The 13991-nt window shown below is 35.8% G+C and overlaps 1 protein-coding gene across 1 annotated transcript; it reads right to left on the reverse strand.

The window, feature by feature from the left end:
* Positions 1–1828: 1828 nt before the first annotated feature.
* Positions 1829–2996, reverse strand: LOC145018841 (uncharacterized). The gene is made up of 2 exons (XM_078976701.1): positions 2915–2996; positions 1829–2429 (listed from the first exon to the last, which is right to left on the reverse strand). The coding sequence occupies exon 2, from the start codon at positions 2416–2418 to the stop codon at positions 1996–1998; it is 423 nt and encodes a 140-aa protein (XP_078832827.1). The 5' UTR covers positions 2419–2429; positions 2915–2996; the 3' UTR covers positions 1829–1995.
* Positions 2997–13991: the final 10995 nt, after the last annotated feature.

Consider the following 13991-nt stretch of genomic DNA (forward strand, 5'->3'; position numbering starts at 1 on the left):
TGAAAATGCATGTATAATTAGAGAAAACAAAGATCCAAAGCATCTAGGGTTGCATGTGCACCATAGGAGTGTTATAGTGCTTAAAACCCAACAAAAAGGACCTCAAGGATCCATAAAGTTGCCAACTTTGTGGAATCCATCCATTCAACCACCTTGAAACATGAATAACAAGCTTATAAGAATAGATCTAGAAAAATATCACATAAAAGAAGAAACTCATGGAGTTACAAAAGTCCAGAAGGTGTGCAAGAAGGTGGTGAGGAGGTTTGCTTGTTGGATTTTAGCTCAAAGGGCACATTCTCTTTCTTCAAGTTGCAATCAAAGGCTTAACACATCAAGAACACCACAACCACTCCAAGAACACTCAAATGGAGCTAGGGTTTTCGAGATAAGAGGTTGGAGGCTAAAGAGAATGACCTAACCCTAAATTTAAAGTCCTTAAATATGGAGAAAACCCTAAAAATCGTGGGCTTAGGTTGCATCAGCTACCACGTCGTGGCCTTCCTCTTGCCACATCGTGGAGGCCATCAAGACACGCGTTCTTATAATGGACATGCCACGTCATGGTCCTCTATACTCCACGTCATGGCACGTGGCTTTTCCCAAAAACCTTACCTTGATCCCTCTAAGTCCTCAATTGATCTATTTTGGAAACGGCTATTACATTTCATCATTGGCTTAGGTTGTATTCTTACACAATGAGATAAACATTGTGTTCGAAATGCAACTTTTGGGAGTTTTAAGCTTTTAAGAAAAAACTCGAAAACAACTTTATTCGACATTAGGAGCTTTCATCTTTTATTTTAAATACAAAAAACTTTGAATCCAAAAACTGCATGAACCAACTTTTCGAAGCTCTTAGCTTTTGGTTTTTATCCAATTTTAAACCATTAAAAGCTAACAACTATTTTTGTCAAACATTTCTGCAAAAATAAAAGTTATAATTTCTAGCTTCCAACTACCGACTACTAGTTACTAGCTTTCAAGTTTCAACTACCAATAACTTCTAGCTTCGGATAGCAACTAGTTTTGTCAAATATGTCCAAAGTCATTACTTATATGTGTCGAAAACTTAAGACTCATGAATTACATTATCTCATACACGATTTGGAATTAGTGATAGTGATTAGAGTGTTAAATATTTAAAGGTACCATCTTTATAGAACAATATGTAAAGTTTACACAAATCACAAGATATTACAATATATTTTTAACCAAAATGATTTAAATGTACAAAAAGAGATGGATCAAAATATTTAAAGCAATTCTTCTTGTTTTAGTAGTCTCGTATGAGATGTTCATGAGCAATTTTACGACCTCTGTTTAAAAAAAAATGTTTTGATGACAGCTCTTGTTGTTTTTGGCCGCAAACTTCCAGCTTCCACGGCCAAAACGAGATTGATGGATGTTGCTTCAACGATTATTGCGGAAAAAAAAGGTTTTGTCATCCGAAAAATTAAAGCGAAGTTCTAAAGAAAACAAGAAAAAATGAATTGGAAAACTAAATGATGGAATTTGAACCCAAGTTTACCCTAGTGTCATCAAGACAATTTTTTTTTTTTTTTTTTTTAAAGTTGATTACTTTTCCCGTATTTGGCATTCTTACATTGATTTATTCATTTGTCAGCCAACTGTCAACAACAATACGTACATTCATACATACTTACAATCTTTCTATCAAACATTAATTCATAAATGCATACATACATACAATCTTTATGTCAAACATCAATGCATACATGTAAACATGCATACAATCTTTCTATCAAGCATCAATACATACTTGCACACATACATATATCTATATAGATAAACGAAATACATGACATAAGGTAATTAAGGCATAATATCTATTAGAAACACCTAAGATTTTCAAATGAACACAACTTCTTCCACAATACTCTCATTCAAAACCAAACCAAAAATACAAGAAACAACCCCTTCCAAACCCTACAAATCCTACTACAAAAAAACCAACAACTTCTACCACAAACCCTAATCATCACCATAAGCCCTAAAACTATATCGTTCTTGATAATACCCATTAAACCAAAGATCAGCCTCGAACCATTTAGGATACCTAACCAAATCACCAGCAACAAAACTCATATGTCTCTCACTACCTTCTGGAACAACCCTCACTTCTCCTTCCTCAATGTAAACCAGTTGGTCAACATGCCAATCCCATGGAACATTGCATTTACCTGTCTTCCATGTTGACCATTTTGACACCCCAAGCTCTGATAATCGCTCTTTAGACACGTTCTTTTCTACCCTTATGCTGTATATCTCCTCCAATGGTCTCTGCATTGATACGATCATCCCACCACCATGGGTAGAAGAACAGGAAGTTTTGAACTCTGGTTTGTTTCTTTTTGAGGACGAGATCAATGGGGGAGAGATGATTAGACTTGCCATTTGTTTACAACCTGCATAAATTGTGAAACCACTATGAGCTTCTTAACTATTTTAAACAAATTTAGGCCCTTGAAAGCGTAAATCCAATCCAAAGGGGAAAAGGCTTCAAGGGTTGAATAGTTGAACTCAATTTGGCAGCAGATACTGAATTTCGTGATAACATCAAATATAGATTCATGGTTAATCTCGACTGAAATGTCAAGTACGCTGTTGTAATTACCAAAAAAACATCAAAAGTATTCAATCTGTTTCGCAAACTTGATTCGAATTTAGAGATTCTGGAACAAGAATCAGACTAAACTGTTGTAGAAAGTGCTACGGATACAACGATTACGGTGTTATCCGTGTCAAATTTTCTTCCATTTGAAGTGTACTAGATTTAAAAGATTTTAAAAGAATCAAAGTGCAATTGTTCTCCAAAAGCCCTAAACGATACTTGTTCGTAATAAAGCCTAAATAAGAAAGGGGGAAATTGATACGAGAGATGAGAGTGTACCGAACCTTGCTCTGAAAAAATGGCGACTTTGTTCGACTTTGTTGCCGGTTTTCTCGAAAGGGAAGAAGATAAAGAGGATAAAATATAGTATATTTATTGAATGGTCCTTGAAGTTTTACTTTACTTTAGTTTTGTCCGTTTAAGGTTCTTTCTAAATCAAGATAGTTAAGTTTCATAATGATATCCCAATGGTACAATATTTCATTTATAATAATAATAAATATTTATAAAACAAATAAATAATTAAATGAAAGTTGAGTAATCTAACTATAATGCGATGTATATTTAAAAAAATAATAAAAAATGTTTTTGGCAAAATAACCCCAATGTTCGAAACAGAGAATTTTGGACCGATAAAAAATACATTTCAGAGTGATATTTCGGGTTTAAAAAAATGTTGAATTTTCACAAACAAATTTGAAATTTGATGAACAGGATCGAAATTAAAAAAACATATATTTTTTATTAAAATCTAACAAAAAATTAAATAAACATAGTAAATAGACAATATGTATGATACTATGACTTAAAATATGTAATATCCGCAAGTTCGGACTAGACATTCAAAATATAAAATATAATAATTATTTATAATTAAAATCCTCGAATATGATAATTATTCGTCGTACGCATTACGGGCTATAAATAACATTTTAATTATAATATTATTTAGGATAAATAGTCTTAAATAAATATGTAGTAATCATAAAAAGTGAATTAAAGATCGGTTGCTTGTTAGCCCGAGTAATCTAAACGAAAGTCGTAGTAATCATAAAAGCGAAAACGTAAATATAAATAACATCTAAATCTGACTTTGTATGAGAAAGTTATGATTTTTAGAATTTTTAGTACATCAATGTACGTATAAAAATCGGAACTAAGATCGGTTGATTATTAGTCAAAACAATCTAAATAAGAGTAAGATTTCGTGAACACGAATCCGTCGATATAAAAACAACCGAGAACAAAGTTCGTTTGAAGGATTTATGATTTTCACATGAACTTTAACAGTGTAATCTTTATTGAAATATGAATTTAAAATAGAGTGAGAATTATCTGTTGAGGTTTAAAGGAAAGTTGTAGTACTCGAAAATATACGCATGAATATAAAGAATATCAAAAAAGGAGCTCGTATACGAAAGTTATGGTCTTTCAAAGATTTCATAAAAACACCTAGCCTAATGACATGGCGGTCCGAGAGCTCGCCACATGGCCTTGTCAGGTAGCCAACTCCTCCAGCCGACCGAGTGACATGGCTCCATGAATTTTTAAAGTGTGGCGATCAGTGAATGGCTTACGACGTGGACCATGAAAACAACGACATGTGGCACCGTACAAAACCAATAAACCTCTATATATAGGACTTGAATTTCATCAATTGTCACCCTTTTCATACATCCATTTGGATTCAAGTTGACCTTCCCAACTCATTTATGCCCCCAAACCGTTTTACTTAATTTTCACTTAAATAAAATAATAAATAATGAAACTGACATATTTATAAATATTTAATTGATTCTAAAACTTAAAAGTTGTGTAGTTCTGTCTGCCTTGCCTCTCCTAATCTTCTTGGCCCTCGCATGGCCGCCACTTTTGAAGATACCAACCAAACACAACAAGCCCTGAATTTAATTTTTCGTTGATTGTGAACACGATATTTTCGTGGAATTATCACTTGAGAGCTAATACCTGGTGACGAGCTGGTAACTTGTTCTATCCGGTCACCACTAACATATTCCATACCCATCACCTTTCACGAACCATCACTGTTTGACGTTGAGAAGGGTTTCACAGTCCCAAAATTTGCAATTTGAAGCTCTAAAAATCGTTGGTGAAGTAAGGTGGAGTAGAAAGGTACGTGTATGGAAATAAGAAATTGATGCTTCTAACGGTGGTTATCTTCGTCTATGGAGTATGGAGTTCTCAGTTTGAACTAACAAGTTTTTTTTTATGAAACAGATGGCTTCCAATTTTAGAACTAAGAATCCTAAAGGGCCTAAGCTCCCTGAGAAGACATATCTTCCAAACTCTAACTCCGATGATGATGCATTTGACTTTAGCTTCTTGGATTTTTCTGAAGAAACTTTTAAATCCCCCTCAAAACTATGTGATGATCATTTTCTTAACTTATTGTGTGACGAAAACATATTAAGGAGGAGTATTGATGGAATGGGAGATGATGGAGACATTCCTGGTGTCCAACAAAATGAGCATGCACACTTAGATAAGGACGATGAAGATGTTGGTGTTGAGTATAGGGTGCATGATCAAAATGTTGACTGGAAATATATGAGGCCCCGATTACGAGACTGTTATGAATCACCTGCTCAACTCAGGTTTGCTTTAACTAACTATGTAGTCCATTGAGGATACCAACTTTATTTTGAAAAAAGTGATAGAGTGAGGATTATAGCTAAGTGTGGTAGTGGAAGCACTGACAATAAAAAAATACAGTGTCCATTTAGGGTTGCAACTTCGAAAAGACATTCCAGATTAAATTTTGTAATGAAATTCATCTGTGTGCTAGGAATTATCACTTTGGTTCCCTGGTTTCGAGCAATTGGTTAGCCAAACACTACCTGAAATATGTAATCATGAAGCCCAAGATGACATTGCTAGAGATGCAAGTATATGTGCTACAAATGTTTTAGTGAGTATATCTACTGGGAAATGCCAAAGAGCAAGGGCTACTACAAATGGGGATGATAGAAGGGAAGTTAGAAGACCACTATGTCAGGGTTTGGGACTATGTGGCTGCAATTAGGTTGAGTATTCCATATACAACTTGCTTGGTGAGGGTAATATGGGGTGTAACTATTTCAAAAGGTTTTATGTTGGCTTTAAGGCTTTCAGAGATGGATTGAATAGAGGGTATAGAAGGGTAATAGGACTAGATGGTAGTTTCTTGAAGGGCCGGGTAAATAGGTAGATTTTAACTGCTATTGGGAGGGATGCAGACAACCATGTCTACCCAATAACATGGGCAGTTGTGAATGTTGAGAAAAAGGACAAGTGGACTTGGTTCATTGAGAATTTGGTATCTAATTTGGATCTTAGTGTTGGCAATGGGCTAGTTGTTATCTCAGACCAACACAAGGTTCCGACAACATATATTAGTATACAATATATATTTCTATGTAACACTCATTAATTTTTATATGTGTTGTGCTTGTTTGTTAAATATAGGGACATCTACAAGTTGTGGCAGGCCTACTCCCCCATGTTGAGCATAGACAATGTGCTAGACACATATTTGCAAACATTAGAAGACATTCATAGGATTAGAGCTAAAGAATTTGTTCTGGGAAGCTGTTATGAGTACGGTGGAAGGGGACTTTCTTCTTACAATTGAGAAGATAAAGAATATAACATAAACATGATACATCTATCTTATGGAAAGGAAACCTAAAACCTGGTGTAGAGCCTTCTTTTCTCATGGGTATGCTTGTGAAGCAGTAGAGAATGGGGTTGCATAATGTTTCAATGGCATGATCAAAGAAATAAGAAAGAGGCATTTACTTACAATGATTGAGGAATTAAGGATTCTCCTTATGAAAAGGTTTTTTCATCAAGGTCAAGAGGTAGCCAAATGGAGGGGTAATTGTGGGCCTAACATACAACTGAAGATTGAAGAATTTGGGAAAGATATGAGGTAATATAAGTTTTTATGAGAATGTATCCAAATATATTATGTATTTATTGTTTATGTGTGTACTTTGTTTGTTTTGTGTGTAGGTTGTGGACAGTGGTGGTGATGTGTTTGAGACTAGGTATGGCTACAATGGATACAAGTTTGATTTAGCTACTCACACTTGCACCTGCAACTTGTGGATGTTGTCTGGCATACCATGTGTGCATAGTCAAGCTGCAATCAACTATATCCAAAAGATCCAAGTCAATTCCTTTCCTCTTGGTTCCAAAAGGACAAATATGTTATAATATACAGTCAAAACATACAACCTGTAGGTGGAAGCAACTTGTGGATAAGGACTAACTTTATTAAACCATTACCACCCCCAGTTAGAAGGATGTCTGGAAGACCCAAACTAAAGATATTGAAGCATGCATCTGAATCACAAGATGCCAAATACCCCTCACAAAGGTTAAAGATTCCTAAGACTGTGAGGTGTGAAAAGTGCCAACAACTTAGGCATAATAAGATTTCATGCACAAATGATGAGGTACCTAAGCCCCTTGTCCCAAAAATGAAGATTGGAATACCTAGGAAAGATGGGGGAGGCCAACCCATCTTTGACCAATTCGCTCCAGTTGGGTCTGCTATACCAAGAAGGTATGCTACTCCTCCCCTATTTCAGAATCTGGTAATCAAGATGGTGGTCCTGCTGTTAGTCTTATGAAAAGGACAAAGATGATGGCAATGAGAGGAGGGAAAACTAAAGTTTTTGGATCAAAGAACAAAGCACCAAAGAAAACACCTAATGGTAAGCAACATAAAAGTCAAGCAGACGAGTATGTGTATCTAACCTATGCTGAGGATTTTGATGATCTTTTCACTCATACACCTAATGGTAAGCAACCTATGAGTTAAGCAAAGGAGGATGTTCAAGAGCAAGAGAATAACGATGAGGTGAAGGTGAATGAAAGAGTTACTTTAAAGGAGTTGTTGCTGTCTGGATATACACATGTTGATGAAGTGGTTGCTATGAAAGAGTTATGTGTTGTTACATTATTTTTGGCTTTCATAATGTAGCTTTACTAACTAGACTGTCATATTGTAGGTTTATGGAGAAGTTGAGGAAACAAATGTTGATGAAACAGATGTTCAAAAAAAGATGTTTAGGAAAAAGAGATTGAAGAAAGAGAGGCTGAGGAAGAAGAAATTGAAGAGAAAGAGGTCGAGGAAGAAGAAGTTGAAGGCAGGGAGGTTGAGGGAGAAGAAGTTGAAGAGAGAGATGTTGGAGCAAGAGTGATACCCTTGGGTCCTGGTTCTTACAATTTCTATTGGGAGAAAAATAGGACTCCCACTGAAAGAATCAGGAAACTGAAGCTCAAGAAAACAGTTGAAGATGCTGATGGTGGTGGTTCTTCCAAAACCCTTGGGTTTTATATTAAAAAGTTGTGTTTAAGGGTTGAATGGGCATTAGTAAATAGGTTACCTTTTTTGTAAACATCTACTTTTGGTACACTTATCTTTTGGTAACAAGCTTCCAATTCATGTCCATAATGTTTGGTAGAATTGGAAGCTTGATTCTAATTAGGTTACATGGTATGGTAGTGGTTTGTGGGAAGCTTTATAAAGTACATTCCCCGTTTAAGGCTGTTAACTGACATTGATATTTGGGAAGCTTTGTAAACGACATGGTATGATTTTTAAGTTATCAATATATATATATATATATATATATATATATATATATATATATATATATATATATATATATATATAGGCCTCGATCACTATAATTGTTGTTACCTTCCATGTTTTGGTTAGTTTGGTAAGTAGGTTGCTATTAAATTTTCAATATTTGGTTATTTTTATACATATGTATGTGTTAAAGGACTTAATACATTGTTATCATTATGACATAATAAGTTGTTATCATTGTCATCTCTTACAACACCAATATATTACCATACATAACACATACATCAACTTACTGTCTAACTTGAACAAAATACCCTTACACCTAAAGTACGACTAACATTCCACCTGAACGTAACTAATGCCTACAACTTCACAATGATCTAACCACAACATTGTGAACCATAAACCCCATCGCAATCACCACCACCAAAAGCATGCCCATCATAAGTAGCACCACTTTTAACAGGTTTAAAATATCCACTTGAACTGCTTTGTTGTTCTTGGCTACCTCCGAAAGCTTCAAAATCTCCATTTTAAATGATTTATTGTTCTTAGACTCCTCCAAATCCATATGAAACTTCCACATAGTTTCCTTGTAGTAAGTGTTTGGAAGTGGTGGATCAAGCCATAAAAAATCACTTTTTTTTGGAGTCCTATACAACAACCACTTCTTCATACTAGTTCAACAAGACCACAAAAAGAAGTAGGAAACTTAATATTACCTGATAGTTTGGACACCCCCTGAATTTCCTCCATGGATTATCGACAGTTTTGGAGATCGAGAATGTTGCAGGTTCATCACACTCACATCTCAAATCTTTAGACCAACGATTCCTTAAAGCCCATTCTCTGTAGCATTGTGCATGCGTGTTGGAGGAACTTGCCATCTTTTTGGTTTGATGTTAGAGATAATAATGGAACAAAACCTAACTAAAAAAATACCTACAATGTTCGACTAAGCTTTGTAACCTGCTGAAATTGGCACTTTGCCCTTCTGCCATAATTCCACGAAAATATCATGTCCACAGTCAACGAAAAATTAAATTCAGGGTTTTTCTCAATTTAATGTCAAAAACATGGGACTTTAGTGATATTAGTTATATATATATATATATATATATATATATATATATATATATATATATATATAATTCTTTAGATATCTAGTTCTATATTAGGACAATAGGACCTATAATGATTTCACATTGATTTATGGCTCGAAGGCATGAATGCTAGTCCATCGAATTGTGTTATCTAGGATGCTAGTTGTCTTTTTGATACTTGCATAGAAGACCCCGGGGTAACCTATGACATTTGTATGAAAGACCATGGGGGTATCCCATGACACTTGTGTGTAAGTCCTTGGGATAGCCAATGAATTGCAAGGGAAAACCATGGGGGTAACCCATGGAAATGGTATGAAAGACCATGGGGGTAGCCCATGAAACTTGTATGCAAGACCATGGGGGTAGCCCATGGTAATGTGTGTATTGTATATGGTATTTTGGGGAACTCACTAAGTTTTATGATTTAAAATTTTCAGGCACTTCCAGTTCAAGAGGGAAGGGCTCGACATGATCGCATAACATCCCCTTATGATTTCTGCATCGATGATCATTTTACTCTGACGGTTTTGATACATTTGTTTTATGATGGTTTTGGGACACATGATGTATGTTTTTGATAATCTTAAAATGAAAAATTTTATCACTAGTTTTGGGATGTTACAATATAGCTTAGGTACCCAAACCCACCATAATAGATCATTTTGTATCATATATGCATTACAATTTTCTTAAACTTCAACCCCAAACTCAATTTATTTCCAAAATTTTTGAAATTTACTATTATTTTCCTTTTACACCACATCTTTCTGCTGAACACTTATCAGGCTATATATATTATAGTTGCAAATGAAAATTATGTAATAGAAAAAATGGAGAAATTTCTAGTGGGGGTAAATATGAACAGAAAGGCTAGTTGGGATGTGGTGATAAAGAAATTTCAATCAAGGTTATCAGGTTGGAAAGCTAGATGCTTATCAATAAAAGGAATATTTACTCTTGTAAAATCGGTTCTAGGGAGCATTATTATATATTATATGTCGATATTCAAGACACCGGAAGGAGTTTTAAAAACTCTTGAAGACTTGAGAAATAAATTGTTTTGGGGTGGTGAGGGTGAATCTAGACAATTACATTGGGTGAGATGGGAACAGGTAATTGCATGTCGTGAAAAAAGTGGCATTGGTTTAGGTAGTCTTTCGGCTTTTAATAATGCTTTATTACAAAAATGGCATTGAAGATTTATGGTTAATGGTGAATCTATTTGGGCTAGAATCCTGAAATCAATACATGGTGAAGATGGTGGATTCATTAGGTTTGACAGAGGAGGGAGAAGGCAAGGAGTTTGGGCCAATATAGTATATGCAATTCAAAAAATAGATGCTAACAATATTATTCCATTGGAAACTCTTCAAAAGAAACTTGGCAGAGTGAATATGATACAGTTTTGGTATGACGTCTAGCTAGGGAATCAACCATTGCAGGTTATATTTGATAGACTATTCCTGTAACACCCTAGATTTCAAGTAATTTCAAACTCATCCCTTGGTTTTTAATTATGTCATTTTTGGTCCTTGGATTGGTAAGAAGTGGCCATGGGAGGCCCTAGTGGAAAAATGGTGATTTTGGAAACTTGAGTAGTATGCAGGACGTACATGTGAGTACGCTAAGCGTGCTAGGGTGTGCCCTGCTACGATGGGCGTACATATATGTATGTTGGGCATACGTGTGTCTCGGGTGAAACCCTAAGTTTTAGGGTTTGTGGAGTATTTAAAGCCCCATTATGGGTCATTTTGACTCACTCTTTCAGCCCCCAAGTCCTAATCCATTTTGAGAGAACCATAACCCCTATAAGTGAGCATCTTGACCTTATAGTGTGATTTTGTGTGCCAAAAGGAGAAGATAGTGCACCAACAAAGTCAAGGAAGGAAGCAATCTTGTAGATCTGTGATTATCATCTTCTTAGGAAGCTTCAGAAGGTATAAAGTTTCTACCTTTATGCTTGTATTGTTTGGATCTTGTTTTAGTAGCTTTTTGGTGTTCTTTTTGTCCCAAAAGTCCTATTGTTGTGCATGCTTTATTTTGGATGTGTTGGGCTGTCCTTTCAGACCCTAGGATGGGTTCTAAGACATAAAAATGAGGTCCCTTTAGCTAGTTTGGCTTCATGTTCCTTGTGGGAGGTCTTAATGGATTAATACCATGTATTAAGGACTTTTTGGACGACCAAAGTCTTAAAGTTTAAGACTTTATGGTTCTAGAATGCTTTTGGACCATGGATTTGAAGTTTAGGCTTTAGTGCTTAAGCCATTAAGCACTTAGCAAGGTTTTGGGCTCTGCAAGGGTACACCCCGCATAGGAAGAAGTATGCCCGACGTACCTAGTCAGCGTCCCCGTATGTGGTCAATGCCCAGTGTATGCCATCTGTTGGGTTTTCGTTTGGGCCATCTGTTAGGCTTTGATTCTTGGGCCCTAATAGACTATCTAAGTAGTTGTGTTATGGGATATTTTGAGAATTGGACCTTAGGATAAAGCCTAATAAGTAGGGCCCAATTTGGAAAATTAGGCCAATTATGGGCTTTGAGATAAGTTGGTCCTTTTGGATCAAGAATTGGGCTTGGGTCTTGAACCAATTAGGGAAAGGGTAAAATGGACATTTACCCTAAGTTTGGATCATTAGTCAAGGATGGTAATCCAATTGTTAATTGGATGTTTGTTTTGCTATGATAGTTTGGGATTTTCGTGAGCTAACAGTCGGAGGTTTTCAGTATGATTCATCATTGCAAAGTGAGTTTTCCTCACTGTACTTTCGGGTCGAAGGCACCAAGGCCGACCCTTTGGTTGATAGCCTGATATTTTTCATATGTCGGGTATGGAATAGATACGCATGCTAGTTTGGTTATGCTGGTTTTGATATGTTAGTCTGGTAGATCTGTTGGACTACCTGTGATATTGTCTGTTTATCTGTATATGATATTATATGTTATATGTTGACATATTAAGTGGGTGGGGTTAAGGTTGTACTACTTTGTGTTGTAGCCAACAAACCCTAGAGTATGCCAGATATGAGCTGAGGGCTAGGGAGGGCATGCCATACTCATACTGAGGACTCATTAGCATTCCAGATATGAGCTGAGAGTCAGGGATGGCAAGCAGACTCATACTGAGGGCTCATTAACATTCCAGATACGAGTTGAGGACCGGGTGGTATGCCAGACTCGTACTGAGGGCTACTCATTGGTATTCCAGTCCAAGGACTGAGAGAGCAACCCAGACATAAGTTGTGGGACCCTAGGGCAAGCCATACTTATGTTGTGGGCTCAGAAGCAAGCCAAATATGAGATGTGGGCCCGTTAGGCAAGCCAGACTCACACTGTGGGCTCATGGGTAATCCAGTCTGTTAGTTGTGGACCTATTGCATGCTGTTACTTTTATATATGTGATCGTTTGTGTGATAGGTATTTTGAGGGAACTCACTAAGCTTCGTGCTTACAGTTTTGGTTTATGGTTTCAGGTACTTCAGTGAATTGTATCAAGGTAAAGGCGTGACCGTACACATCCTCGCGTTTTGGACTTATGATTTCTGAGAACTATGATAACGTGAATGTTTTGAAAACTATGTCGAAAGCGATTCTGATTTTAAATAATATTTTAGGAACAATAGTTTATTGTAAACACTTCTTTAGAAAAAAGGGTTGTTTTGAAAGGTTTAAAATTGTTGAAAATTTTGTGATATGATAATTCCAACTTGAAAATGATCCTCTTTGCTTGGTTTGTGATAGATACAATAATGGAAGTTGGGTTTGGGATTGGCATAGACAGATAAGAGGAAGCGTTGAGACACAATTTTTTCAGTTGATGGAGGAGCTACAAGGAGTAGTGTTCTCGGATGCATCTAATAGGTTCTGGTGGTCTTTAGATCCGAAGGGGGACTTTTCGGTTAAGGCTACTAGAACGTTTATTGATGATATCACTCTGGTAGATGGAGGCCAAGTGACTACCTGGTATACCACACTTCCAAGAAAAGTTAATATTTGTCTTTGGAGGTTGATTTTAGATATATTACCTATTAGATTTAATATTTCCAAAAAATGTATGGCATTAATATCGATATTGTGTCCATCTTGTGATTCGAGAGGTGAATCAACAGATCACACTTTCTTTCAATGTGAGGTGGCTTTGACTCTTTGGTCTCTTATCGCTCGTTGGTGAGGAATGACTTTCTTGGGTTCATTTTTGGTCAATTAATGGCTTTCTTGGCTTGATGATCAACCAATTTCTCAAAATAAAAAGTTACGGTTACAAGTGATTTTGGTAACTACGTGTTGGGTGATATGGAGATTTAGAAATTCTTTGGTGTTCGATGGGGTTCAAATTAGGAAAAATATATTGTTTGATAGTGTTATTTTGCATTCATTTTCTTGGTTAAACTTCGAGCTTCCAAGTTCGATGTACTTTGGAATGCTTGGATTCTGAATCCTTTGTAGTTTAATATTTTTCATTATAGCATTTTGCTAGAATTTTGAATATATAGGGCTTTAGCTGTTAAAAAAAAAGAGTTGAATATTAAGAATTTTAGACGATCACAATGAATATATGATACAAAACGATGTAATATGTTGAGTTTGAGTACCTAAACTTATATACATTGTATGATATATTAACTTATATATATATATATATATATATA

This window comes from Lactuca saligna, chromosome 9, assembly GCF_052625555.1.
Source record: "Lactuca saligna cultivar CGN05327 chromosome 9, ASM5262555v1, whole genome shotgun sequence".
Taxonomy (NCBI): Eukaryota; Viridiplantae; Streptophyta; class Magnoliopsida; order Asterales; family Asteraceae; genus Lactuca; species Lactuca saligna.

Excerpts from the sequence above, each read along its gene's own strand:
- LOC145018841 (XM_078976701.1), bottom strand. The coding sequence starts at position 2,418 with ATGGCAAGTCTAATCATCTCTCCCCCATTGATCTCGTCCTCAAAAAGA.